Here is a 27,441-nt window from a genome sequence, read left to right as displayed (position 1 = left end):
CACGCGTTGGGCCGAGCGAGCTCTCCTGACCTTGCATTTTGTGTATACATTTATGTCACCCAAATGCCAAACACTGACATCCCCAGTAACCATTATTTCAGACGGCAGCTGCCATGAGGAGGGGGTATATCCGATTTCTACATATTGACAAAGCTTTGGTGTGGTGCTCAGCATCGGAACACTTCAGCTAAATACAGAAAGCGTGCCAGAGACAACTGTCGTAGAAGAAAATCATGACACTTAAAGTATGTGAGCCTCCTATGTCATTTTCTCCTTGTGGCAAACATTTACATTTGGTTGTGGTTTGGAAACAAGCCAAAGTCTCGGTTTCACTTTGAATTGAACTCTCCGTTTCAAAAGAACTGACAAGAAAAGGTGAACTTCTCTGAATCAAACAGTCCCTCCACACTTGTCCCCCAGTACAACAAAACATCCATTAACATACACAGCTATGCATTTACACCCAATAACCACAGAAAGTGGTGGTTGTTTCAGATTCACGGGAAGAAAAAAAAAAAAAACGAATGGAGATAAACGTCTCTGAACCGGACATATCTGTTTGACAGGAGACACACCCCCCTGGCGAGAAAGCTCTTCTTGTTGTCCTTATCTCTGCCCCGAGTCCCTGCGGCCAGAGAGGGAGTGAATGAGCAATGCATAGATGAACAGATCACTGCCCCAAAGGAGGAGTCACAAGGAGGGAGGAAAGAGGGAGGGGGAGAGAGAGAGAGAGAGGGAGGAGGGAGGGAGGAAAAGAGGGGGCAGACAAACACACCCACAAGTGAACGAAAGATAATCTCACACACCACTGTCAGCCTCAACAGGTACACGTAGCACACCGACCTCACCAGAGTGAAGGGGAGAGAGAGAGAGAGAGAGAGAGAGAGAGAAGGAGAGAGAAGGAGATAGAGTAGTCACTCAGGGAGTACCCAGACAACCTGCCCTATGTGTGGACCTCGTCAAGGCTACACAGTAAGTACACCTTCCTCCCCCCTGCTGTGTTCTCACTGCAGACACTGGGGTATTGCTGATGCTCTGTGTGTTTGTGTGGTGTGTGTGTGTCTGTGTGTTTGTCACACAGTGGTGAGAGTGTGTTTTTCACACACAAAAGAAATGTCACTTTGCTGGTGTCTTACAAATGTTTTCTGTCACATAAGGTCATCATTTGACAGGGAGTTATGTTACTTTAGTCGTAGGCATTTCATTTTCTAAAGGTTAGTGTTTTTAGTCACACTGCACACGTTTCATTTTACTCTCCTCCTTCTAGAATGAGTGTTTTATTGTGTTTAATCTAATCTCTGTTTAATGTGTGTAATCTGTGACACAACATGTACACATTTGAGTTTTAGGCTATTTATGCAGGTTTGTGACAGGTTATATCTTCAGTCACTCAGAGCACAGATTTCATATCATTTGTTTCCCAAAAGACCCTATTTCTTATCATATGTGGTCACAAGGATGACAGTGATAATTTTTTTTTTACTTCTCCTTAGGCCACAGCTGTGAGCCACTCAGTCATAAGGATGTCAGTGTATTTTCTGTCTGGTCACTGGGTTTCATAGTGAGTTGTTATTATCCACTGTAAAACTCTGCCAGTCACACAAAATATTTTTATCAATCGTGACTTAGTCCATGATTTTCCAGTAGGGAACAAATTATTATTTATCTGTACTTACATGGACTAGTATTAGGCAATGTAATTTCATATATGGAATTGTTTGTGTTCATTGAAATGAAATACATTATAATCTACTATGTTTTACTATCTGACACCAGTGTCCTGTGTAGTTTGGTGGGAAGAGCATGTAGCTCCCAGGGTTTTGGACTTGATTCTCAGGGGGAATCATTAAGAAAAGTACAACTTTCTGAATAGGAGGAAAACAGTTTTGACCTTGTCTAAATGTCTTGACAAAAATAATATGAAACAGTTCCCAATATTCTGTTGTCACACATTACATTTCTGAAAATAAATGTACAAATAGACCTGTAGCTCATTTGGGAGAGTTGGGTACTTGCAATGCTGGGGTAGCTTGTTCGATTTCCTAGCCAACCCAGGCAGCTTTGATAAAAACACCTGCTGAACAATTTCAAGTAAGTTCCAGCTACTTATTAACATTACTTCTTAATTCCCCTCAGAGTAATGCTTGTTTCTGATTTACTCCGGTCTTATTCTGTTAATGACTTATTGATATCCAGTCCTAGTCAAACAGAATGACAAGTGGACAGACAGGCAGGATGACAGAAAGAACGGCAGACAGACAGACCGGCAGGCAGAATGGCAGACAGAGACAGACAGGATGGCAGACAGAGACAGACAGGCAGGATGGCAGATAGAGACAGACAGACAGGATGGCAGACAGACAGACAGGCAGGATGGCAGACAGAACGGCAGACAGACAGGCAGGATGGCAGACAGAATGGCAGACAGACAGACCGGCAGGCAGAATAGCAGACAGAGACAGACAGGATGGCAGACAGAGACAGACAGGATGGCAGACAGAGACAGACAGGATGACAGACAGAGACAGACAGGCAGGATGGCAGATAGAGACAGCCAGACAGACAGGATGGCAGACAGACCAACAGGCAGGATGGCAGACAGAACAGCAGACAGACAGGCAAGAAGGCAGACAGAACGGCAGACAGACAGACAGACAGGCAGACAGACAGACAGAACGTCAGACAGACAGGCAGGATGGCAGACAGAACGGCAGACTGACATGCAGGATGGCAGACAGACAGACAGACTTGAGGTGGGGGCCAGATCCCTGTCCGCTTGGAGGGGAAGCCTGGACTGGCTCATTGGGAATGCTGGACTGGCTCATTGGGAATGCTGGTTTCTTCCTGTGAGAGCGGTGGCCGACGCTCCCAGGCTTACGTGTACGGAAAGCGCTGGTAGCTGCCCCGGGTGGGGTTTTGGACAGGATGTTTGGAGCAGGGGATGCCTATGGGAGGACGGGGTGGTGGGTGAACGCCTCCCTTTGAAGTTTGTTTGTCCAGTGGTGTTGGCTGGGAACAGCCCTCCGGCTGATGGACAGCTCTCGTACCACGTTGCTAGCTGCCCTCTCTGACTGCCTCGCACCTCTGCCTTCTTCCATCCAATTTTAGCCCCATTCAAGACGGAGGAGTGCTTCCTCCTTCAGCACAGTTCATCCGCTGTTTGTGGTGCTTGGTGATTTTCCACTCCTCGGTACGTCAGTTGCATGAGAGAGTGCGGACGAGAGGGATAAAAAACAAAACAAGGGACATCAACAAAAAAATACATAAATGGACTCTGATTATTTGTTAAGCAATCATCCCGGTGCATCATCCCTGTGCTTAATCTGTCATCCCTGTTCTTCACCTATCATCCGTGTTATTCATCCATCATCCCTGTCCTTCCTTTACCATCCCTGTCCTTCCTTTATCTTCCCCGTCCTTCCTTTATCACCCCTGTTCTTCTTTTATCATCCCTGTCCTTCCTGTATCATCCCTGTTCTTCTTTTATTGTCCCTGTTATTCCTGTATCATTCCTGTTCTTATCCTTCCTCTGCTGTCTCTCTTAGGCCTCCTGCTCCCAGCCCAAAACAGCCATGCTAACCCCAGACCGCTTCCCCCAGTCCAACACCACAGGGGTTACAACACCGCCCCGGTCCAATCCAGACCCACTGGACAGCGACATGACACTCTGGAGTGAGGCTGAGTTCCGGGAGAGGTGCACCTGCTTCGTGAAAGACCGTCCTCTGGACGAGGACCTGGGGAACAAGCGGGAAGCCCAGGACAAGAGCATGGCTGAGTGGTCTCTACCCGCGAACCTGGTCCTGAAACGCTGCCCTGATTCCGCAGAGGTAGGGACGTACTGAAAGCGAGAGGTGCACACATTCCTGTGCATGGCTGTTTCAGAAGTGAGAGTTGAGAGTGAAAGCGTGTTGGTATTTGCATGCAGGTGTGTGTGTGTGTGTGTGTGCGTGTTTGATTTTTAGCGGGATGCATGATGTTTCTTTGTGGGGCCTCTCCAGTGTGTGTGTGTGCGTGTGCGTTTGAGTGTGTGTGCGTGTCTGCGTGTGGGTGTGTACGTGCGTGTTTGTGCGTGCGTGTGTGCGTGTGTGTGGGCGTGTGTGTGCGTGCGTGTGTACGTGTGTGTGTCTGCTGTGTGTACATTCATGTGTGTTCTCTTGCCTATGTGTTGGTCTAGGTGTGTAAGCTGCATGTTTGGGTGGGTGCTTTTTTAAACTTTCCCCATTTCCTCCACCTCCTTCCATCCACCCATCGTCTAATTCCAGCTTTTCCTCTCCCTGAGTCTCCTCCTAGTTGTGTGCATCCTAAAACAAAGACAATGGGATGGCAGGGTTGCCAACGAGTAGCCCCTTCTTCCCTCTCTAGTGCACTCCCTCAAACCAGAGCCCTATGAGGCTGGAGTAGGGAGTGAGTTGTGGTTTGGGATGCATCCTTCAGATCCCTGGCCCGAGGGTTACTGGGACCATATGATCATTTACATTCCCTGTTCCCATTGTCTCCTTACTTTGCCGTTAAACTGTGGAGACATGGAAACACACACCTACTGTATCTACCCCCGAAGGATTGTAAAGTCCCCACCACGCCGAGAGTCAGTGTATCAGCTAGTCTGACAAACATGAAAGAACATGGTTGAGCGGTTTATTGTGTGTTCTCACTTCCACTTCGGTAGAATTTTCACCTAGTCACGTATTGGTGAATGTAGAAAAAAATTGCCACCTCTGAAAGAGGAAGAAAATTATGTCAGCTCCTTCACAAACCTGAAAACCGTAAGAAGACTCGAGTCATGTTTCAATTATTTCAAAATGGATCCTTTGTACCAAACAATCGCAGGGATACCAGTTTAGTCTGTTGGTATTCAATCAGTACACTGGGTTTAATAGTCATTAGCCAGTAGATTGTTCAGTCAGTAGTTAGCCAGCTGTCAGTCAGTAGAATGGGGAGTAGTACTTGGATTATTGTCTGCTGCTTGAAGTGGATCACTTCCCCAAACAGACAGTGTAATCCCTAGCTGAGCCCAAAGTGGTAACTGTCTGTAAGATCAGAGGGCTTTAAGTCCAGGTGTGTTCAGGTAAATAACAGCATCCCTTTCAAATTATGTCTGACTGGAGTCTGGACCACACTAAACACCTGGGGGGTTAGAGGGACAGTGTCTGTTGATTTGGGACTTGAAATGTTTGTGCTATTCAGAGAAATTGAGGAGGGCTATAGAAAGAGCTTTGCCATATAGATAATATATAGATATAGATAATATATAGACAATAGAATGTTCTATAGCATCAATGCTAAAACTGTCGGGAAGCTACCTATGTTTAAAAGTGAAAGCATGACTCAGCAATTATCACATCCTCTAGCTTGGTTGTCCAATATGATTTGGGAGTGTCCGGTGAAATCTTATCTCCCTTCATAACCACTCCGGTTTTCAGAGGTCTGACAGGTGGGATTTCACAAGTCACACCTTCAGGAGAGAGAACAAGAGTTGTGTTTAAACTTTAATATGCCACTGCACTTCAGTTAGGCAGTGTGATTAAACTATGAAATATTCAAAGTGTGAAACAGGACAACCTCTTTGTTTCACACTCTGAATGCCAGGTCTCATTAAGAAACAGCTTTTATGAAAGCTTCATTTATTCCAAGAGTGTGAAACTGGATCTGGATCACGTTGAAGATTAAATGTTGCCACTTGCTTTACTCTATCCCTTTGCATTTGCTTTGTTTAACCAACCTAATACTGACTAGATTGTCGTTTGGAAAGAATTAAATAGAAAAAATCTCGGTGACAAAAAGGAAAAGTAAATCTCAATTTGGTCACTCAGTAGGAGTCATCACAAATCGGATGACGTGGCAGCCAGAAAATGAGAGGGTGTGTTATTGAAAATAGTTTTATTTTTGCAGTCTTACTGTAAGCCGGTTCCCTGGGCATCCACTTCGTCATCTCACACTCTGAACAGTCCATTGTTTTATGATGCCATTTCCCCTGTCTCCACAGGTGCTCGGTGTGACCAGTCGGGAGTTAATTCGGAAGGGAACGGGGTTCGGTCCTCTGGTTGGCCAGTGCTACACCAATGACACGGTCCCCAAAAATGCCAACAGGAAGTACTTCTGGAGGGTACGTAAAGGGCATTGTGGGAACTCATGCTGTTCACATCCTGTTCATAAAACGTAGAAACCACTGATGGCAAACATTAGCCTTTGTCTCACATCCTGTGTAATAACTGCACATTTTATGAATATCTCTATCTTTTCTGTAATGGTTGCGCGTGTCTGTGTGTCTGTGTGTTTTGTATGTATGTGTTCTTGTGTCTGTGGGTGTCTATGTCTGTGTGTGTGAGTGTGTGTGTGTGCGCATGATGCAGCATTTCTGTTCTCTCCGTTCCATTCAGCACTGCCATGGTCTCACTGCCAGGAAACACACACATGCGCACGCGCACACACACACACACACACGCATACACACTCACAATTGAGATCCATGATTTGAGCCCATTCTACAGCCTATGTATGCTGTAGACATTTGGGGGTACAAATGACACCCCGCTGTGAGGCTGCCCAGGACCGCTGACCGCTGAATGGGTGCCTCGCTATCTTCTTGAGTCATGGTGACCAGCCATCAGAGGGGCCACGTTCTCTAATTGAATTCCAATGTAACATGAGGAGCTTATACACTGGCTGCTTGTTCGCAAAGCCCCCCCCCCTTCATCAAATGAGAGATCAAATGAGCAGCCCACTTCCAAGAAGGAGTGTCTCTCTGTGGGACAAGACATACACAGTCCAGCTGTTTGGTTTCAATGAAGCAGCATCTCTGCTCTCTCTCTCTCTCTCTGCTCTCTCTGCTCTCTCTGCTCTCTCTGCTCTCTCTCATTCTCTCTCTCTCCGTTGCTCTCGGCACTGTCATGGTCTCACTGCCGGGAAATACACAGCACACGCAAGCATGAGTACACACACACACACACACACACACACACACCCCCTGACTCTCACGTTGACTAAGCAAGGAAGTGGCTTAGAGTTGATGGCCTCTGAGCGACGACTTCCACATGCAAACAACCCAGCTAACGGCCGTGACCTGCGAACGGCAACGTCCATGACATTCAAGACTACAACCTCTGAACCACGTGGCCGCTACGCAGGCGTGAGACCAACACAGACAACCGTGCAGACAGCCTGGGCACTGAAGTCATGAGTCAATCGTGTCTCTGTGAAGCACTTTGTGACAACTGCTGTTGTAAAAAGGGCTTCATGAATACATTTGATTGATTGATTGAATCGGCCCCGACAACACTGCAGCCAGACTCAGACCGATAAACACGATTAGAAAAGCGTGACGGAGCGGAAATCATCCCAAACAATGCAGTCGGACACTGTAATCACTGCATGTGACTGTTGAGGAAGCCCCCTTCATTTGCTCTCCAGGAATGTATAGTCATTTGGCGGTGTGCTGTCTGACTGAAGTTAGAATTGTATAACCCTGCACAGTCAGTTGTGAACTGATTCAGTTGAGTTTTCGTACTGTCATTTCAGTAGGTGATCAATGCCAAAAACAAAACCCACAGATTATGGCCACACTTAAAATCACTGCCACCACCACTACCCAAAACACAGCTTATTCATTTCCAAATGTATTCCTCACATTCTCTTTTTTCTCGGCCGCTCCTTTCTTCCACTCCTCCCCTCCTTCCCGTGGCTTAGGGTGGTCTAGTGTGTGCCTGCTGCATCCAGAGCACACGTCTGTTCGAGTGTGGTTAGAATCCAGGCTGTTACTACTCTAGCAACATTTCCCTCCTACAGTACGTCTCGTTCAGACACCTCTGAGCGATCAAAGAGCCCCCTCAGGGCAGTCCCGGAAAAACACAATCAAAACTCTCCCTGGGCCAGGCACCTCAATGGTGAAACCAGCTTCCACTGGAGGCTAGAATATCAGTCTCTTTTAGTGCCTAAAATAGTTCCACTGCCACCAACCATGTCATCTGTTGTAAACCTTGGTGGTTATGTTTATTTATTGTTATCATTTGTACAGTCTTCTTTCCAGACTTTTCCCGATTAACTATTAACTGATTAGAATGCACTCACTGCCTAATCTGTGTGGTTGTTTCACCTGCCCTTTCTTAAAATGTCTGCACTTCCTGTAAGTGGATGAGATGAGTGCACTCTGGATGAGTGCACCTGCTAAACTACTAAAAACAACTTCAACGACCCCGCCCCCGCACCCCCTTCTCTTCAGGTGTTCTCAGATGGTCAGTTACATCACATCCTGGACGGCTTTGATGAGGGCAAAAGTAACTGGATGCGCTACGTCAACCCTGCTTGTAGCCCTGAGAACCAGAACCTGGTGGCATGTCAGAATGACATGGCCATCTACTTCTACACGGTCAGAACTGTGCCACCGGGCCAAGAGCTACTGGTGTGGTACTGCCCAGAGTTCGCCCGTCGCCTCAACAACCCCGCCCCCGGAGAGTTCATCGCAGAAAGATCTGGTAAGTTTTCCGATTCGGTGACGATTCTGCAATGAGGAGGTCTGAATGCCGTGGGAGCTACATCCGGCCTGAAAGCTGATGTTTTGTAGCATACTTATTTAACATCAGATTTGTATTGCAATTAAAACTGCAACTACTACGCCTGAATATGTTTCACTATGTATAACAGGCTAACAGATCCAATCATATTTCATCTAATACAATAACAGACAATAAGGATTCTACGCGCCAAAGTTTACAAATCTATGGTGGGAGAAAACGAATGTGGTCAACAAATGTGCAGCATATGGAAAGGGGTATGTTAAAATCGCTAGTTTCCTACAGTTCTGAGTAGATGTGGATTAATATTTGAAGCTGAAAGCGCTAAGCTGAAGATTCAGTCGCCTGACACACTGTGTGTGGGTGTTTAACTAGTAATAGAAGTCACACCTACCGCCTTTGTGAAGGAGAGAGACAAAGAAAAGAGAGGAGAGAAAACCAAAGAGAGGAGATCGAGTTCGAGGTTTCACCGGCAGAGTTATTGTCTTGATGTAAGACGAGACCAATGTCAGGTCTCAACGCAATGTTTCAGTTTAAAAAAATATATCCTAGACACACATAGCAGGGTGTGTACAATCCCCTTTCCAAAAAACTTGGGTCACTGTGTAAAATGGAAATAAAAACAGAATGCAAAGATGTGCAAGTCATTTAAACCCTATATTCAACAGACAATAGTACAAAGACAACATATCAAATGTTGAAAATGAAATTTTTTCTTCTTCTTTTAAATAAATATGCCCACATTGAATTTGATGCCAGCAACATGTTTCAAAAAATCCGGGACAAGGGCAACAAAAGACTGGAAACATAAAATTGCAAAGACTTTGGGGATATCATCATTTACAGTAAATAATATCATTAAAATATTCTGTATGCAACAGACAACAGACAAATGCAACTCTATGCAAAGAAGAAACCATACATTAACAAGATCGAGAAACGTTGGCGCCTTCACTGGGCCCGAGGTCATTTAAGATGGACTTAGGTGAAGTGGAAAACTGTCCTGTGGTCTCACAAATAAAAATTTGAGATTGTTTTTGGGAATCATGGACGTCGCGTCCTCCGGGCTAAAGAGTAGATGGACCATCCGACTTCTTATCAGCGCACAGTTCGAAAGCCAGCATCCTTGATGGTATGGGGGTGCATTAGTGCACATGGCATGGGTGACTTTCACTTCTGTGAAGGCACCAATAATGCTGAACAATATATACAGGTTTTGGAGCAATATATGCTGCCATCCAGACGTTGTCTTTTTCAGCAAAGTCCTTGCTTATTTCAGCAGGACAAAGCCAAAACACATTCTGCACGTATCACAACAGCATGGCTCCATAGTAAAAGAGTTTGGGTGCAAAACTTTTTTTTTACACAAGTTGCTGGCATCAAATTCGAAATGTGCCTATATAGTTCGACAACAATAAAAAATCGCAGTTTCAACATTTGATATGTTTTCTTGGTGCTCTTTTCTATTGTACAGGGCTTTACATAACTCGCACGTCATTGCATCATGTTGTTATTTACATTTTACGCCCAACTTTTTTGTAACACGTGTGAAAACATTCTTCTCAACCTGAAGTGTCCACGCTTGCAATTCTTTTGCTTTGTGCGTGGCGAGACTGGGAGGGGCGCTTCAACTGTGGCGGTCTCATGTGGGTTTGTAGAGGTCCCTAGGTCAAGCCAGGTATCGGCTGAATTGGGGTGAAGTGGTGCACTCTAAGCAAGGAGTGTGATGTCCTCTACATACATATGCACACACACCCACATCCATCTGGGAGGTGCTGACAGATCTCTGACACAACTCCTTTATTTAATTGGCTGCTCTTGAATAAAGGGGAGGTGGTTCCATTGACTACTTGAACTTCCTGGGAGGTACCCTGCTGACAGATTGATATCTCTGCAGTTTGTTTTCCTTCAAGCTCACCACTCAGGAGGAGAGGAAGGGGTGGGTCCTGTGTGTGTGTGTATTGTAGGTGTGTGTGTGTGCGTGTGCTGTAGGTGTGTGTATGTTGTTGGGTAACGTGTCATCTTACTTGTTTCAAACTCAGTTAAACTCATTGTTGTGGTCTAGTGGCTGTGAGGGGTGTAGAGGTATTACTCTGAGTTCCTGTTGAAAACCTTCAGTGCTTAATTGGTAGTAGACAAAAAAACGATCCATAATCCGTTTGACTTGGCTGGGACGTATAGTAAGTGTGTAAATCCGCCAGTCACCGACTAACATAAAAAGACCAGCTAGCTGTAGCCTAGCAGCCGGTTAATACCTACACAACTGGAGCTAACGGAGCACAAATGTTGTCCAAGGGCTGTTTTACGGTTAAGTGTCGTCACAAAAAGGAAAAGATATTACGTAACAAAAAGGTGCTGCTCCACCAAAAAAATGATCTCCAACATGCCCACATGTACAACCCTGTTTCCAAAAATGTTGGGACGCTAAAACGTAAAGATTATCAGAATGCAAGAATCACGTATCACAACGTAAAATTGCAAAGAGTTTGGGGATCTCATCATGTACGGGACACAATACCATTAAAAGATTCAGAGAATCAGGAGAAATCTCTACGCAAGGGACAGGGCCGAAAACCAGTTTTGGATGGTCATGATCTTCAGACCCCCACTGCATTGAAAACAGAAACGATTCTGTAGTGGAAATCACTGGATGGGCTCAGGAATACTTCCGAAAACCATTGTCTGTGGACACAGTACGTTGCTGCATCCACATATGCAAGTTAAAACTTTACCATGCAAAGAAGAAACCATAAATAAACAATATCCAGAAACGCCGCCCACCTTCACATTTAAGATGGATTGAGACGAAGTGGAAAACTGTCCTGTGGTCTGACTAATCAACATTTGATATTCTTTTTGGGAATCATGGACGCCGCATCCTCTGGACTAATGAGAAGAGGGACCCTCCAGCTTCTTATCAGCGCACAGTTCAAAAGCAAACCATGATGGTATGGTGGTGCATTAGCGCACATGGCATGACTTGCACATCTGTGAAGGTACAATTAATGCTGAACAACATATACAGGTTTTAGGGAAACATATGTAGCCCACCCAACAATGTCTTTTTCATGGAAGGCCTTGCATATTTTAGCAAGACAATGCCAAACCACATTCTGCACGTATTACAACAGCATGGCTCTGTAGTAAAATAGTCTGGGTGGTAAACTGGACTGCCTGCAGTCCAGACCTGTAACCCATAGAATTTGGCGTGTTATAAAAAGAAAAATACGACAAAGGAGACCCGGAACTGTTGAGCAGCCGAAATCTAATATCAAGCAAGAATGGGAAAACATTTCACTTTTAAAACTACAGAAATTGTTCTCCTCAGTTCCCCAACGCTTTCAGAGTATTGTTAAAAGAAGAGGTGATGCAACACAGTGGTAAAAATGCCCCTGTCCCAACTTTTTTGAAATGTGTTGCTGGCATCAAATTCAAAATGGGCCTGTATTTTTCCAAAAACAATAACATTTCTCAGTTTCAACATTCAATGTTGTCTTTGTACTATTTTCAATTAAATGTAGGTATAAATTATTGGCACATCATTGCATTCTGTTTTTATTTATTTTTTGGAAGCAAGGTTGTAAATCCATTCTAGTAAAATCTGGTAAAAGTATCTCTGACTACTGAGAAGAGTTTCAGGCCGACTGTTTGTGTGCTGGGGTTGTTTATAATGTGGCCAGCCTCCCTTTACCTTCTTCAGCCTAATATGACAGAACAGTTATCTATTGTGAACATATTCAGTCTCAGCTTTCGTAGAGCGCCCAGGCGGACGGGGCGGTCTAGTGAGAAGGCAGACGACACCAAAAGTTGCAGACAGACTTGACACACAGTGGGTCTGAGATCAAACACAAACGTTCTTCTAAACACGGGGAGCAACTGGTCGAACAAGAGCTGGGAACTAGAGACGTGATAATGGCAGATAGCAGTTCAGTTGAACAGGATGTTACCTCACCATGTCCCTAGAGTATTGTCAGTGGGTGTTTTTGTGTCTCGGGTTCTACTGTAAAAGAACAGTGACACCGACTCATAAATGTGTCATAGGTTTGACCGGTGTAAATGTATCACAACCCAATTAGTCAGAATGATACTGGTAATTCTATACATGATGTTGATATGCAGACCGTAAACTCTATGCGGCATTGTGTGAAGTCAGTGTGTGGGTTTGTCTCACAGTGTAGGTAGTGTGTTCATAATGTGACATTAGGCTCAGGCAATTGGCAGAAAACATTGTGGTCCACCATAGCTCATTTGGCAGAGCATTGTGCTTGCAATTCCAGTTTAGTGGGACTGATTCCCACAGGGGCCCTGGGTGAAATTGCATGTAAGCACTACTGTATGTTGATCGGAATAAAAATATCTGCTACACTTCTTAAATGTAAACAAAACATACATAACATTTTCCCGGTTTGGGAAGGCATATCATTAGATCATTTGACATGCAAAGATAGCGTGCATCTCAAGATTGTGTGTATTTCAACCCATGTATAAGACAATCTCTTCAAGCTGTAACTCACCATCATAATATCTCTGCTATTAAGAGTCACATTTATGACAAAATGTGACTGTCGTGTTTATCCCACAGAGCGGAGCCAGACTGACAGGAAGAGGTCAGTGAAGAGGGGTTACAACATGTCAGACATCCTGCGCAAGGAGCCGTACGAGCCCTCACGCTCGCCTGACTCTGCACAATACCCGACAATCTGCAGCCCCATACTACCCCTCTGCCCTCGTGTCGTCTACCCCACCTGTACCCCTATCAGCTACATCAGCCCTCCACTACCCAAAAGGACCCCCATCGACAGCCCTGTCACCCCGCACATTCCCTTTCCCGTCAGGCACACCCCGGATGGCCTCGTCATAACCAAACATTACCCAGAGTCCTCGCTGCTCGGCCGGGTGTACCCTAGTCCCTACCTGGCACCTCACTACCCACTCACCCTAAACAGCCTACTAACTCTCACATACCCCCTGTACAGTGACAGACTGGCTCCTTGTCTTTGGCCTTCAGAAGGGTACCCTCACTTCCTACACCCGTTAACTAACGGGCACAAAGAGAGCCGGGTGGCGCTGACCACCAGCCCCCAGGACCGCTCATCGACGAATGGCAGCAGAGAGCTGCCCCTTGCACTGACCGATAGCAAAAAAGACCTCAGTCATTTAAGCACCAGCGGGCGCAAACACTTTGTGGACCCTGCGCCTTCACCGAAGAACGGTGTTAGAAACCCGACTGTGACGCAGATAGACGGCTTCAGGGACTCAAAGCGTTCGCCTGTAATCAGTGTCCTTGAAGACCAGCCTCTACCAGCAACCACCAGGGTCTCTGCCATGGCTTCCCCTCCTGCGCCCAGGGGAGGCTCACCCCCTGCAGGCCTGGCTGCCTCCTCCGACGGCCTCCCCTCCAAGCCCACATCTGCCCAGCTGAGCTCAAGCCCTAGTGCTGGGGAGGGTGCGGTTGACCTTCGGAAGGAGAGGCGAGCCGGACGGGTCATCGGATACAAGACCCTGTCCTACCCGCTTACCCGGAAGAACGGGAAGATCCGGTATGAGTGCAACCTCTGCCGCAAGATCTTTGGTCAGCTGTCCAACCTCAAGGTCAGTCAGTCTGTCATTGTAAAATAATAAACGGTGCATAAAGAAATACTGATGCTTCTATTCAAACCGACTTACAGGAATTCACGATCATATCACAGACATTACCGTTTAGTAAGTAGCTAGCAGAGGAGATCAAATCTGCTCAACCTCGATCCAACCCTTTATTTTATTGTTATATGTCTCTTTCATTGTTGCTGTATGTCTGTCTGTCTGTCTTCAGGTTCACCTGCGGGTTCACAGTGGAGAGAGGCCCTTCAGATGTCAGACCTGCAGTAAGGACTTCACCCAGCTGGCACATCTGCAGAAACACTTCCTGGTTCACACCGGGGAGAAGCCACACGAGTGTCAGGTACAGTTAGCTGTCTGTCACACTGTGCTATACTGTACCCCGCCAAACAAGAAAAACCTCCCGCATCGTGACACTTTTCCCACATTAGTCCTAACGTGAATCTCATAACAAGCTTGTGTTAGGCCTACATCTTCCCGAGATTAGCATCTAGCTTCTGCAGCTGCGTTTGCCAGAATGCAACCCTCAGCTTTACGTTGACTGACATTTGAGCGTCTCTTGTGGGCTCGCCCCTCATTTACCTCTCCCGGCAGGTGTGTCGCAAACGGTTCAGCAGCACGAGCAACCTGAAGACCCATCTGCGGCTACACTCCGGCGAAAGGCCCTACCAGTGCAAGCTTTGCCCGGCCCGCTTCACCCAGTACGTCCACCTGAAGCTCCACAAGCGGCTGCACACCGGCGAGCGGCCCCACCGGTGCCCACGCTGTCCGCGTGCTTACCTCCACCGCTGCAGCCTCCAGGTGCACCTGCAGGGCTTCTGCCCCGCGGGCGCCGGCCCGTCGCCTGAAGAGATCCGCTGCGTCAACACAGAGATCGAGCAGTTTGACCTGAGCGAAGCGGCGGAGCGCTTGGACGCCATGATGTCGGAACCGGAGGCCGAAAAGGGGGACGGCAAAATTAGCGTTTTACTGCGGGAGATGGAACCGAAGACCTTCGGCCACCGGGGCAGTGCGGACCAGACCATGTTGTCATTGGCACGTGGTCTCTTCAAAGCAGCGGCAGCAAGGTAGTGACCGGTCCTTGGGTTGCAGCATCACAGCCAACATCTACCTCTGCATCCAAATCAAACAGGAGCCAGGCCATGTGAAACAAAATACCACTTATAGACCACCTGCTGTGGCCTGGTCACTCCACATAGACTGTAGTTTATATTATTACAACAACTGTCCATTTCTATCCCTTTATTAACAAACAAAAAAAAAAGTCCTCTTGCATTGTTAGGCAGGAACCTGCAGGTAAGAATGTTTTTGTGTGGTTTGTGTGGTGTATCCAATGTGTATCCTTTGTGTGTCCTATGTGTATCCTTTTCGTATCCTATGCATAGAACCATTTACAACTTCAAATGAAAAAGGATATACCAAGTACTGCCTGGATTGGATCAGCATTGATCTTTTGAAAAAGTATAGAAGAGACAGTGTACCTATAATCCAGCGTGGTGACATTTGCTTGATGATGACCTTTACTGTTTGAAAATGCGCTTGGACGCCACTAAAGGGATATTTCCTCTCAGGGCTATGTGAAAAAGTGTAACATTACCATGAGAACCTTACTGTAAGAACATACAATATATTCTATGTTTATTGTACCTATGCTATTCTCTGCCTTATTAGTAATTTATTATATAGTTTATTGTAAGCAGTGGAAAACACACCCAAAGACTGAAAGATATGCAGAAAGGATTTATATTTTGTAATTTTGTTGATGATGTTCAGTAATGAAGAGAGAATTCATGCTTAAATAAATTTTGTGTGTCACATTTTACTGTGTTTTTTCGCACTCTGTAAGTGTGTAAGAGAGCTGGCTGAATGTACTACATGTCACAGGTCCGGGAAGTTATCTTGATTTACCTCAACTTCCATCCCCAGTCGACCCACATTGTGTTTCAGAGCTACAGTAATGAATGAGAAGTTGCCGACACACGCGGACAATCTCTCTCTCTCTCTCTCACACACACACACAAAGCTTTTCGAATCAAAACAAATTATTAGAGCTGTGTGATAGGATGCTGATCAGGATTCAGAGGTTAATGGAATAAGCTGTGTGCGTGTTGGGTGGGTGGGTTGCTGGCTGGCGTATGTGACCATGTCGTTTTCCTCAGATGTATCACTTCCAGTTGCCAGCCTCAGTTTAAATCATTTCTACGGGAAACTGCTCACACATGAGGTGTTCCTCACTTTCGATCACATGCACAACCACCTACACACACAAACCACACACACACACACAGAAGCAACACACACACACTCACTCTCACACACACCCACACTCTACTACCAGTTTATGGACTCCCTGCAGATATGAATGATGTATAAATTCAGTCAGTATGGAAACCGAAACTGAATATTACGCGTAAGTCAATGATTCATTTAGTTCCTTCCAACAATCCAGTAAATACTATACATGGTGTTCAATATGACAATTTAGACAACAACAACCTCCTCAGAGCAGGCACAGCGCCAAAAAATGCCCCCTCAATAATCTTGTCATGCCACAGAGTCCTGTACCAGAATTACCTCACACACACACATGAACACACACACAATACAAAACATTTTCAAGAACAAGGAAGAGACAAAAAGTAACAAAGGGGAGTAGACCTTCAATAGGCACTTTACATACTGTATCATAATAATAACCAGAGAAGCTCCATGGGCCTCAACCTACCTGTCATATTAACTGTCACTCTCTGAATGATTCCAGTGTCTGAACAGAGCACTACGCAACTGCAAATGAATGTGTGTAAAGACAATGCTGTTACAGTGTAACAGTATGTGGCTGTTGCACTATAACATGCAATATGCAAAATGGATGCATGGGACAGTGGACTCTCAAAAAAGCATAGTCAGTTTTTTCCCCTGTGTACTTGAGTAACTCTATCTAAAAAAACAAAACAAAAAAGACTGCTGATATGCACACCTTTTGGGGGATTGTGTCACCAGTGGACTATGCTTTCAGAAAACCAAGGTCCCCTTAAACATATTAGCATGATAACACCGTGATTGCACCCTTGGATGAATGAACAAAATACTACTACTATTATACAATTATTGGGTTTTATATTACGTGTTAACCAATTTACTCTGTTAAGAACATAATTGGTTGTGATCAACTAAAATAAAAAATAACTGAAAATACAGTAGGTCTGAATCAATTAATCATTGGCGAACTTCTCCTTTAAAACCCGCAAAGTGACGTCAGATTTTTTTTTACGGGAGCAAGCCCGAGCTCGCCAGCAAGATGAGTAGGTAACGGATCCATCCAGAGGGAATGATGACAATCATAATGTCCACGGCTTTTTGTCGCGGCACCCACGTCTTTGTATCATGATAAACGCAGGGCCCGTCACCCGTGTGATGCCCTCATCGGCTCGGAGCGGGTGCTGGATCGCGTGGTGCCAGGTTATCCTTTTCGGGGTTTCTGGGATGGTGATCCTGGCGGAAAGAACCGCGCGTAAGTGCACTTCAAATGCAAGCCACTGTGCTGTAGTGTTCTTTTCTGCAAATAAACATTCACAACACGTACAGACGAATCTTGGACCGCATGTGTGACCTTCAGTTCACTGGCCTATATGCAATGATATACCTGGAATTGCTTTAGTTAGACGTCCAGGAGAATTTACTGTCGCTTCATGCAATGTGTTTAGCAATTGTAGTAGCCTCTGTCCATCGTGCGCTAATTTCCACTACTGTTCAGCATCACTTAGCTAGCAACACCAGCTATCTACAGTAGTACTTATAAGTGTATGTGCATATGGCATGGCCCAGTAACGCTCCACAAATCACGACTAGACATACTGTTTTATTGTCTATACGTATACAGTACTGTTATAGTTTCGGTATTATGTAGTAAGCTTGGCTGTAATCCCAAAGTAACGTTAGCCCATTACTGTACCGTTATGAAAGTCATAATTATTACGATAATGTTCATAGACTAGAGTTTGGTGAGAGCCTGATTATATTTTTATAATGTAGATATGCTTTGTTCAATTTTACAGGTCAGTAAACGTACATATTTGTTGTTAATACCAAACTAAACCTATCATTTGTGTACCTAATAACCAAATGCGTGGTACCTTGTTTTTGGGCCGTGGATGTCCTTGACATAATTTTCCAGTAGTTTCTCAAGCCCAGTTGAGCTCCTATCACTTACTGACCTATTTTCTGATACTGCTAGCTAGCCACATAAACTCAATGTGAACGCCAAGGATCGTACAGTGAGCTAGCCAGCTTGGGTGACGTTTGATTTCGTCCTCATAGCCACAATAGCAGGCGATCACGCGCGGGTCAGGCGAAGGGCACCGCGAGCAGGAGTCCTGGATGCGACGTTGCCTTGGAAACGGTCGCGTTGCGTCTTTGTTTGAGAAAAAGCCGCGGGTAAGCAGATCAGTGACCCGGCCCGGGCGGCGCGAAAGGTGACTGCACGCGAGGCGACTTCAGATACGCGAGGATGGCTTTCAGTCGGATACAATGTCTTGGCTGAGCATCAGCCTCGGAGGGGATAACACAGAAATAATCAATAGCCATCACAAGCGCCTTTATCTCACTGTGGAGTGGTCAAGAGTCCGGCATGCACTTAAATAGCTATATATATATTTTAAATTGACAAGTATTAATGAACAGGCCCAGCTGCAGGATGAAATGGCTTTTTTGTAAATGAGGGGGCATATCTAAATCATATACCATTTGCAGTGTTTATGGGGAAACATGGGGGGGGGGCCTTGTGAACTTCAGTGAAGTTCACAGATGCACAATTACAATGTTTTAAATCTTCTTGCTGTGTGTGTTTGTGTTTGTGTGTGTGTTTGTGTGTGTGTGTTTGTGTGTATGTGTGTGTGCGTGTGTGTGTTTGTGTTTATGTGTTTGTGTTTATGTGTGTGTTTGTGTGTGTGTGTTTGTGTATGTGTTTGTGTGTGTGTATGTGTTTGTGTGTATATGTTTGCGTGTGTGTGTTTGTGTGTATGTGTTTATATGTGTTTGTGTGTATGTGTTTATATGTGTGTGTGTTTGTGTGTGTTTGTGTGTGTGTATGTGTTTGTGTGTGTATGTGTTTGCGTGTGTGTGTTTGTGTGTATGTGTTTGTGTGTATGCGTTTGTGGGTATGTGTTTGTGTGTGTTTGTGTGAATGTGTTTGCGTGTGTGTGTATGTGTTTGTGTGTGTATGTGTTTGTCTGTATGTGTTTGTGTGTATGTGTTTGTGTGTATGTGTTTGTATGTGTTTTTGTGTATGTGTTTGTGTGTATGTGTTTATATGTGTTTGTGTGTATGTGTTTGTGGGTATGTGTTTGTGTGTATGTGTGTGTATGTGTGTTTGTGTTTATGTGTGTGTGTGTGTTTGTGTGTGTTTGTGGGTATGTGTTTGTGTGTGTGTGTTTGTGTGTGTTTGTGTGTGTGTATGTGTATGTGTTTGCGTGTGTGTGTTTGTGTGTATGTGTTTGTGTGTATGCGTTTGTGGGTATGTGTTTGTGTGTGTTTGTGTGAATGTGTTTGCGTGTGTGTGTATGTGTTTGTGTGTGTATGTGTTTGTGTGTGTTTGTCTGTATGTGTTTGTGTGTATGTGTTTGTGTGTATGTGTTTGTATGTGTTTTTGTGTATGTGTTTGTGTGTATGTGTTTGTGTGTGTGTATGTGTTTGTGCGTATGTGTTTGTGTGTATGTGTTTGCATGTATGTGTTTGTGTGTGTTTGTGTGTGTTTGCGTGTTTGTACGTGTTTGTGTGTGTTTGTGGGATTCAGTAATATACTGTGTAGGATTCTACTTATGGAATGAGGAGACACAGTGGGCCGGCTTGACCCTTGCCCTACTGTTGCCCGGGATACCAGTCCAGGTGTTGAGCCTCAGGTGGTACAGTGATGATGGGGAAGACTATCATTGGTTCCTGAACATTACGCACATCTTGCAGTTGGGAATATTCCAGAGGTGAGCCATTATGTACAATGCATGGCCTCCCCTGTGTGTTCAATAAGGACTAAACAAACTGAATTGTGGAGGTGCTTTCTGAATTTGTCTGATTTGTGTAGCTTGTTTTTGAAAAATGTTGTGTGCCTGATTCCTGATTAAGACCATTAGGCCTCAATATTAGCCGCAACATTTGAATTTGACTAAGAAGTTGCTTTCTAAGACAAGAGAGGTTACTTTTCTGTATATCTAATCTGTAAAATTCTACATTTAATCTAAATTATACAATTGCTCAGTCAAACCAAAGGACACAGATTACATCTGCAACCACCACTACATTTAAGATGTTTACATTTTAGTCAGCAGATGATCGTATCCAGAGCAACTTACGGTTAGTGCAATGCTTGCTTTGTCCGAGCCTCCACTGCTTGCGCCACCTGAAGCCGTTGGTCTTTGCCTCCCCCTTCTGGTAGGCTCTGGGACTGCATGATGTCGGTATGGAACATGCAGGGTACCTCAGAGGAGCTCGGGGCAGCTGTGATGCAGCAGGCCGACGTGTCCGCCCTCCGCCTGTTGGAGGCCCTGGTCCTCACCCTCCCCCAGACCCTCCTGCAGACCTACATCCTGGCCGTCACCGACGTGGAACTGGACTCCCCAGGTGAGAGTCCACAGCACACCTGCCTGTGACGCTGGCTTTGATGTGACGTAGCCTGTGTTGATTGTATTTACCGTGTAATTACCATTAATTTGTTTGTTTGGTCGCGTCACTGTTATGAAATGTGCATGCATTAGGCATGTTTTGTGGATGAATGTATCCTGGCAATTATGACTGTTGGTTTCCAACACATTGCCACATCAAAATGTACTACTATACTTCCCATTTTAAACATCTTTTTGAAATGCAGCACATAAAGTTACCCGGGATCTCAAGTCTTAATGCCACTGTCACATAATATCTTCACGGAGTGCTGACGGAAAACGAGCTGCCAAAAAAGCAGTGGCACAGTGATTTCAAACATAACCTCTTCATTGTCTAATTTAGACACAATCTGATATGTAAATATGTCCTTGAAATAAGATAAAACTGAACACTAGCTGTTGTTGGCCAAGAGTTTTGTGACTTTCTTATTGTACTGTTAACTTATACACAACCTGGCTGTGATTGGCAGGCCAAAACCAAAATCGCCCCAAAACGTGATGACATTTCAGACAGCCTTTTCGCACTGTGGTCACCCTGAAAGGGATTTATCACCATTTCTGAAGTGTGTCCAATCACTCCCAGCGTCTCCCAGCACATTCATGTCTTGACCTGATTTCTCCAATGGCTTGTGATGCTCACATCTCGTTATTTAACAGTTAGTTCAATTGTTGAGTTACGATGAAGCTTAATCATGCAGTACTCCTTCGTCAGCCTGTCGTAACCGCATTCTGTACAGAATCCTTACATGTATCTCTCTGGGCCTCTCTTTCTTTTTTCCCTCACCCCTTTTCTCTCCTTCATCCCTCCCCCTCCCATTCAACCCCCCTCCGGGCAGTGGCGGCTTGTGCCGGGCTTTGCCTGCTGTCCCTGTCCTGGGCTCTGGTTCTGTTCAGCCGGGCATGCTGCCTGATCCGCCCGGGTCACCTGGCCATGCCGCCGGCTGCCCTCATGTGCCAGCTGCTCTGGAGGGCGGGCATGCTGGGTGCCCGTGTGGTCAGCCTCATGTCCTTTGCCCGCTACTTCCACTGGTGGACCTGTGGCGTGGCAGGTGAGATGGAGAGATTAAGTGTGAGAGAGAGAGGCACAGAAAGATGGAGTGGGTGAGAGAGACACAGAAAGATGGAGTGGGTGAGAGAGACACAGAAAGATGGAGTGGGTGAGAGAGACACAGAAAGATGGAGTTTGAGACAGAGAGACACAGAGAGAGTGACCGAGAGTTTGAGAGGGAGAGAGAGACAAAGAAAGATGGAATTTAAGAAAGAGAGACACACAGAGAGAGAAAGAGAGCTTGAGAGAGAGAGAGAGAGACTAAGAGAGTTTGAGAGAGAGAGAGAGAGAGAGAGACAAAGAAAGATGGAGTTTAAGAAAGAGAGACACACAGAGTGAGAAAGAGAGCTTGAGAGAGAGAGAGAGACTGAGAGAGTTTAAGAGAAAGGGGTTGGGGGTGGAGTTTGACTGAGATAGAGACGCTGGCTGAGACAGAGAGAGACAAGGAAAGATGCAGTGTGCAGGTTTTTCCACACTACTGAGCAGAGTCAAACCATGCTGGAACTGTGCTAAAAAGGCCAATGTGAAGTGAAAATATGACAACCAGGCCAGCACAGGTTTTTTGTGGTTGGTATGATTGTATTATAAATTATTTAAATTATGTATTCATTAGTATTATTATAAAAAGCATACCATTACTAATATACTAATAGATAATATATTCAGTAAAATATGTAAACGCAGACTATCTTCTACAACTAAAGTTTGTTACTTGACAACCAGTGCCTCCTGGCATGATGATGCACAATACCTCTCACACACTAACACACTAACACACTAACACACTAACACACTAACACACTAACACACTAACACACTAACACACTAACACACACAAACTAACATACACACACACACTAACACACACACTAACACAAACGCATACATACTAACACATACACACATACAAATACACACAATCACTACCACACACACTAACACTACCACACACACACATAAACACAATCACACACACTAACACACACACACTAACACTACCACACACACACTAAGTCTACCACACCATCACAGTACCACACACACTAACACTTTCACACAGTAACTCTACCACAGACACATGCACACAGAATTACACTAACACACACACACACACACACACACACTACCACACAGACTCTAAGACTGTCTCAGTCCTGTCTATCTGTGACTGTCTCTCAGTCTCTCTCTCACACTCACACAGAAACGATCTAATCGGTGTTCCCATATTCCCAACAGAGTACTAATATACTCCTGTCTAGCAGTCTATTTTTATCCTGACCTCCAGGCTTCCACTGGCTCACAGCGTCCTTCTGGCTGGTTGCCCAGCAACCCGACATCTGCACTGGCCCGTGGCGCTGGCGCCTGTTTAACGCTGCAGTGGGATTGGTCCACATCTTCCTCTTCCTTAACGTCAAGGACAGCCCTTCCCGCTACCGCATGGCTGGCTTCTATGTGGTACGTAGAGGGACAGAGGGACAATGCAAAGTTGTGAGGTCATACCCTAGAATGTCTGACTGTCTGTTTACTTTTAGGTTATTCTTGGTCCAATTGAATTTCTCTTACTTTCCACTTGCTTTGGCAATGTGACTATAAATGTATCGATCCCACTCAAAGCCCCGTAATTATAAAGGGACATTGAGTGAGAGAGAGACACTGGGAGAAAAGGAGAGAGAGAGAGACGGAATTCCTGACCACTGTGACCGAACTGAAATTAAGAAAATACATGACTATTTACAGATTCAGTGAGCACTGCCTTGCTATTGAAATAGGCTGCCCCAGACAGATCTGGCGATTGAGAGAAGACAGTATGCGTGCCCCCTTTCTCACAAAACAAGTTGGAAACAGAGCTGCACTTCCTTCCTGCCAAATGTATGACAACATTAGACACCTTTCACTCAGATTATGTATATTTTAAATGGTGAAACTGAAAGCTGAATTAAACTCAGTGTGGATAATCATTTTGGTTTGGATGTTTTCTACATGTAATGAGAGCACTGGATGTATATCGCACCGCATGGGTCCTGTATGAATCTTTCCTCATTCAGAAGCCTGGCCCTTTCTCTTCTGGCTGTGCTGAGTCGCCCTGTCTATTGTGACCTCTCCTGACCTCTGTGAACTTTTCTCCTGCAGGCCATGTTGCTGGAGAATGCCGCCCTTCTAGTAGTAGCATCTGACTTCCTCAGTGAGAAATCCTGGGGTAGCATCACACTCCCTTCAGCGGTGCTGTTCAGCTTTCTGTTTGGTGAGTCATTCTCTCAGTTCTTCTGCTTCTGGTGTAGAATGCAGTTGGGGGCGCCAAGTAACGCCAGAGGGCTACTGACAGACCAAAGACCAATGTTGTGAAGAGCCATCGCTTGGTTGAAGGTGAAGCCATGTTAAACAAGTTCTCTTAAATAAAGATTTCAATATATTTTACATTTCAGTTACATTTTACATTGCACTACGGTTGTATAGGTTTATAGTTATTATTATTGATGTGTGTTTTTGTATAGTGTTATTACTGATTGATTGTGTTATCTTATTTTTATTATAATTACTGTTACTTTTTTTAACTGCACTGTCAGGAGAAGGAAAACCAAGCATTTCATTGCCGTAACTTGTTATTGCAAATGACAAATAAACCTTTTGAACTTTGGGGTCATCTTTTTCCTCTCTCTCTGTCCCTCCTCCCTGTCCCTCCTCTCTGTCCCTCCTCCCTGTCCCTCCTCTCTGTCCCTCCTCTCTCTCCCTGTCCCTCCTCTCTGTCTCTCCACTCTCTCTCTCTCTGTCCTTCCTTTCTCTCTGTCCCTCCTCTCTCTTTGTTCCTCCTATTTCTTCCTGGTCCTCCTATCTCTCACTGTCCCTCCTCTCTCTCCCTCCTTTCTCTGTCCCTCCTCTCACTCTGTCCCTCCTCTTTCTCCCTGTGCCTTGTCTCTCCCCGCTCCAGGCACCATCTCGCTGGTGGTGTACTATCGCTTCCTCCACCCGAAGTCCACAGAGATCGCCCAGGGCCAGGGGCTACGTCGCCGTAGCCACCCCATGGGCTCCACCTGCCTGGAGGGTCTGGAGGTGGGCGAGTCCTCCTACTCCCTGGGTGGAGGCGGCGGTGACAAGAGCATCCGCCAGGCCGCCCCCTCCTCCCTGCACAACCACGGTAGCTTCTCCCTTTCCGGCGTGGCCGGCTCCCTCCTGGAGCACCCTGGGAGTTGCGGTCCCAGGCTGGGTAACCCGTGCCCGTGCCGCCACCACCACTGGCTCTTGATCCGCTTGGCGCTGAAGACGGGCGACGTGGGTAAGATCAACCGGGCCTACGGTGCCGGCGGAGTTGCGGCCATTCTGGACGAGTCCTATTGTAACTCGGAGGCCAAGAGTACCAATGGCGGTGGTGGTGGGGAGACCACGGCGTGCGGCGGGAGCTGCGACATGATCTCCGGGACCTCCGGGGCCTCAGTCACCCGGTCGCACGGGACGAAGGGGGGCCTGGCGCCTCTCTCCGACTGCAAGGAGGAGTTCCAGAGCGTGAGCGAGGAGGCGACGTCTGCGGCGACGCCCGCCGAGGAGGGGAGCGGGGAGGAGAGTGGCGACAGCCTGGAGGGCATGGAGAGCCCGCTGGAGTCGCCGGTGTCCGACTCCTTCAAGCGTAGCTCGCCCGAGGGCAAATCGGTGTTCGGGGACAGCCCCGAACCCTACTTCTGCCCCAGCACCACCCTCTCCAGCTCCACGCTGTACTTCAGTGCCGACCCGCAGTCCCCCAGCAGCACCAGCAACCCCCGGCTGGACCGGGCCAGCCCACCAATGGGCACGGCGGGGCTCAGCTCCATCCCCAGTGACCCTGCGCTGCACAGGGCCGTTCGCGGACTGCAGAGGGGTCAGATGGGGCCGCGCTTCACCTCCACACCCAAACTGGACTCCGTGTCCCCGGGGGACTCGCCGCCCAGCGTCCCGCACCTGAGCGGGCCCCGGAGGCAGCTCATACGGTCGCGCCGAGACCACGACGACGGATTTTAGCAACGGGGAAATGGGAAGAAGAGAGGGACAGATTTGGTTATGCTTTCTCCGCGCTGACTTCTAAACTCAGCGCCAGCTCAAAGCTCGGTCATTTAGATTACAGTGGTGGTCAGCTCCAGGATCGGGGGAACTCCCAAGAGCCAACCGAGTTGTTTAAGTTGACAGGTTGAGTCGGGCGTACTCGTCCGGGGGGCACAGTATAAACGTGCACTGTTGAGGGTGCCCGAGGGCCTGGAGTTGGGAAGCACTGATTTAGAAGCACAAGCGTCTTATGTAATATATACATCCTATATAGGTGCCCTGTTAACTATTCTTGCAGATCATTCCAAGTACTGAGCACATTCTCCTGACGATCGGCAGACACTGGCAAACAATGAAACAAATTGGTACTTACTTTTCATAAAATGAACATTTACCCAGTTTAATCCAACGCTACCTCCTAATCAACCAAACCTAATGCAATAAAAAAGTAATAACATACATGTGACATATACAACGTGTGCTTTAAAACAATATGTATTATTTTTTCACGATAGCCAATAGCGATCAAACACTGGGAAGATGGGACTTTGACTAAAGTGAAGAGGACATCCTGTCTGCCACATCATGCTCGCTTTGTATCTGAACTTAATATTGACTAGCGTGTAGAGGTGCTGTACTGGCCTGATACAAAGCAGCATCAGTATCTGCTGTGCTCCTCAAATCACCTGGGGTGTTTTTGTTAACCCCTGGAAACCATACTTGCCCCCACCCAATCCCCAAACTAGATTTTTATGTTACTGTGTGCAAACGTCACAGGTGAACATGTAAAAGTATTTTCCAACAGTCACCAACAGTTTTCAAGAAACCACTCGAAAAATACTGATGGCGAAACCGGATCAGTGTCGCGCGTTCATGTGACGCCATTTGCCTTTTGCAAAGTTGTTCATATTAATTAATGTATTTGTTGTCAAGAGCTAAAACTGATAATATTTTTTAAGGTACGTTATGTTGCTACAATCATGTTTTTTATTGTTTGTCTCGAAGACATGTTGAACATGTTTTTTGAATTATATCCAGATTTTGCATTGTACTGTCTCAGGAGCGTGGTTGTATTTTGAACTATTTCAGCACCTCAAATGTGAAGAAAAAAAAGGATATCCAAGGCATATTTTGTGACAATGTTTTGCCGTGACAATGTTTTTTTAATCTCTGTTTAGGAAATTGTATTATTGACTAAATGTTGTAAAGGACCCCAGAATAAGATCCACTGACAACACAGACGAGACCGTTAAATTCTGAATGGTTTTCATAGTTTTCAACCTCTCAGGTACTTGCCTATGAGATATTGTTCCGTAGGTCAAGACCATTGGTGGCTTAATGTCAAACAAGCAATAAAGGATATATTGGGTGGACTTCAAATTTGATTTAATTTCATTGAATTCTGTGTTTGGATATATTAATGCAATATATGACCATTTTCTACCTTCAGTGAGAACAAATTATTATGGAATTGACCCCCGTGATAAAAAATCAGGTGGGGACAGAGTTGTGATATCTCAGACACCACTGGCTAAATTTTGACTACTTTTGGTCAAGGGTATATTTTGTCATAGAGATCAGCCATTTTCCAAACTACATAAACTTTACACAGGTCTCTCTACAGAAG

At 45.8% G+C, this 27,441-nt stretch overlaps 2 protein-coding genes across 5 annotated transcripts; both read left to right on the top strand.

The window, feature by feature from the left end:
• Window positions 1-816: 816 nt before the first annotated feature.
• prdm1c (PR domain containing 1c, with ZNF domain) lies at window positions 817-15,915 on the top strand. 3 transcript variants are annotated; one of them, XM_020053093.3, is made up of 8 exons: window positions 817-972; window positions 3,109-3,190; window positions 3,546-3,827; window positions 5,984-6,103; window positions 8,216-8,468; window positions 13,090-14,099; window positions 14,320-14,448; window positions 14,700-15,915. In XM_020053093.3, exons 3-8 carry the CDS (start codon window positions 3,573-3,575, stop codon window positions 15,174-15,176), a joined length of 2,244 nt encoding a protein of 747 aa, XP_019908652.2. In that variant the 5' UTR covers window positions 817-972; window positions 3,109-3,190; window positions 3,546-3,572; the 3' UTR covers window positions 15,177-15,915. The 3 variants fall into 3 exon arrangements, with proteins under 3 accessions (XP_019908652.2, XP_019908653.2, XP_010887800.2); XM_020053094.3 differs by lacking the exon at window positions 3,109-3,190 and having other exon boundaries at window positions 3,600-3,827; XM_010889498.4 differs by lacking the exon at window positions 3,109-3,190.
• A 1,399-nt stretch (window positions 15,916-17,314) lies between these two features.
• xkr5a (XK related 5a) lies at window positions 17,315-27,194 on the top strand. Of its 2 annotated transcripts, XM_010889500.3 has the most exons (7): window positions 17,315-17,616; window positions 19,897-20,080; window positions 20,533-20,717; window positions 21,595-21,807; window positions 23,092-23,261; window positions 23,937-24,048; window positions 24,733-27,194. In XM_010889500.3, the coding sequence occupies exons 1-7, from the start codon at window positions 17,490-17,492 to the stop codon at window positions 25,791-25,793; spliced, it is 2,052 nt and encodes a 683-aa protein (XP_010887802.1). In that variant the 5' UTR covers window positions 17,315-17,489; the 3' UTR covers window positions 25,794-27,194. The 2 variants fall into 2 exon arrangements, with proteins under 2 accessions (XP_010887802.1, XP_010887803.1); XM_010889501.3 differs by lacking the exon at window positions 21,595-21,807.
• The last annotated feature ends 247 nt before the right edge of the window (window positions 27,195-27,441 follow it).

The sequence above is a fragment of the Esox lucius genome, chromosome 14 (assembly GCF_011004845.1).
Source record: "Esox lucius isolate fEsoLuc1 chromosome 14, fEsoLuc1.pri, whole genome shotgun sequence".
Lineage (NCBI taxonomy): Eukaryota > Metazoa > Chordata > Actinopteri > Esociformes > Esocidae > Esox > Esox lucius.
This window is presented reverse-complemented; position numbering and strand designations above follow the sequence as displayed.

Coding starts and splice junctions, on each gene's coding strand:
- prdm1c (XM_010889498.4), top strand. CDS start 946: ATGTGTGGACCTCGTCAAGGCTACACA. Junction 6,104..8,215: donor ACAGGAAGTACTTCTGGAGG/GTACGTAAAGGG, acceptor CCTTCTCTTCAG/GTGTTCTCAGATGGTCAGTT. Junction 14,100..14,319: donor GTCAGCTGTCCAACCTCAAG/GTCAGTCAGTCT, acceptor GTCTGTCTTCAG/GTTCACCTGCGGGTTCACAG.
- xkr5a (XM_010889500.3), top strand. CDS start 17,490: ATGATAAACGCAGGGCCCGTCACCCGTGTGATGCCCTCATCGGCTCGG. Junction 20,081..20,532: donor CAGTTGGGAATATTCCAGAG/GTGAGCCATTAT, acceptor CCCTTCTGGTAG/GCTCTGGGACTGCATGATGT. Junction 21,808..23,091: donor GTGGACCTGTGGCGTGGCAG/GTGAGATGGAGA, acceptor CCTGACCTCCAG/GCTTCCACTGGCTCACAGCG.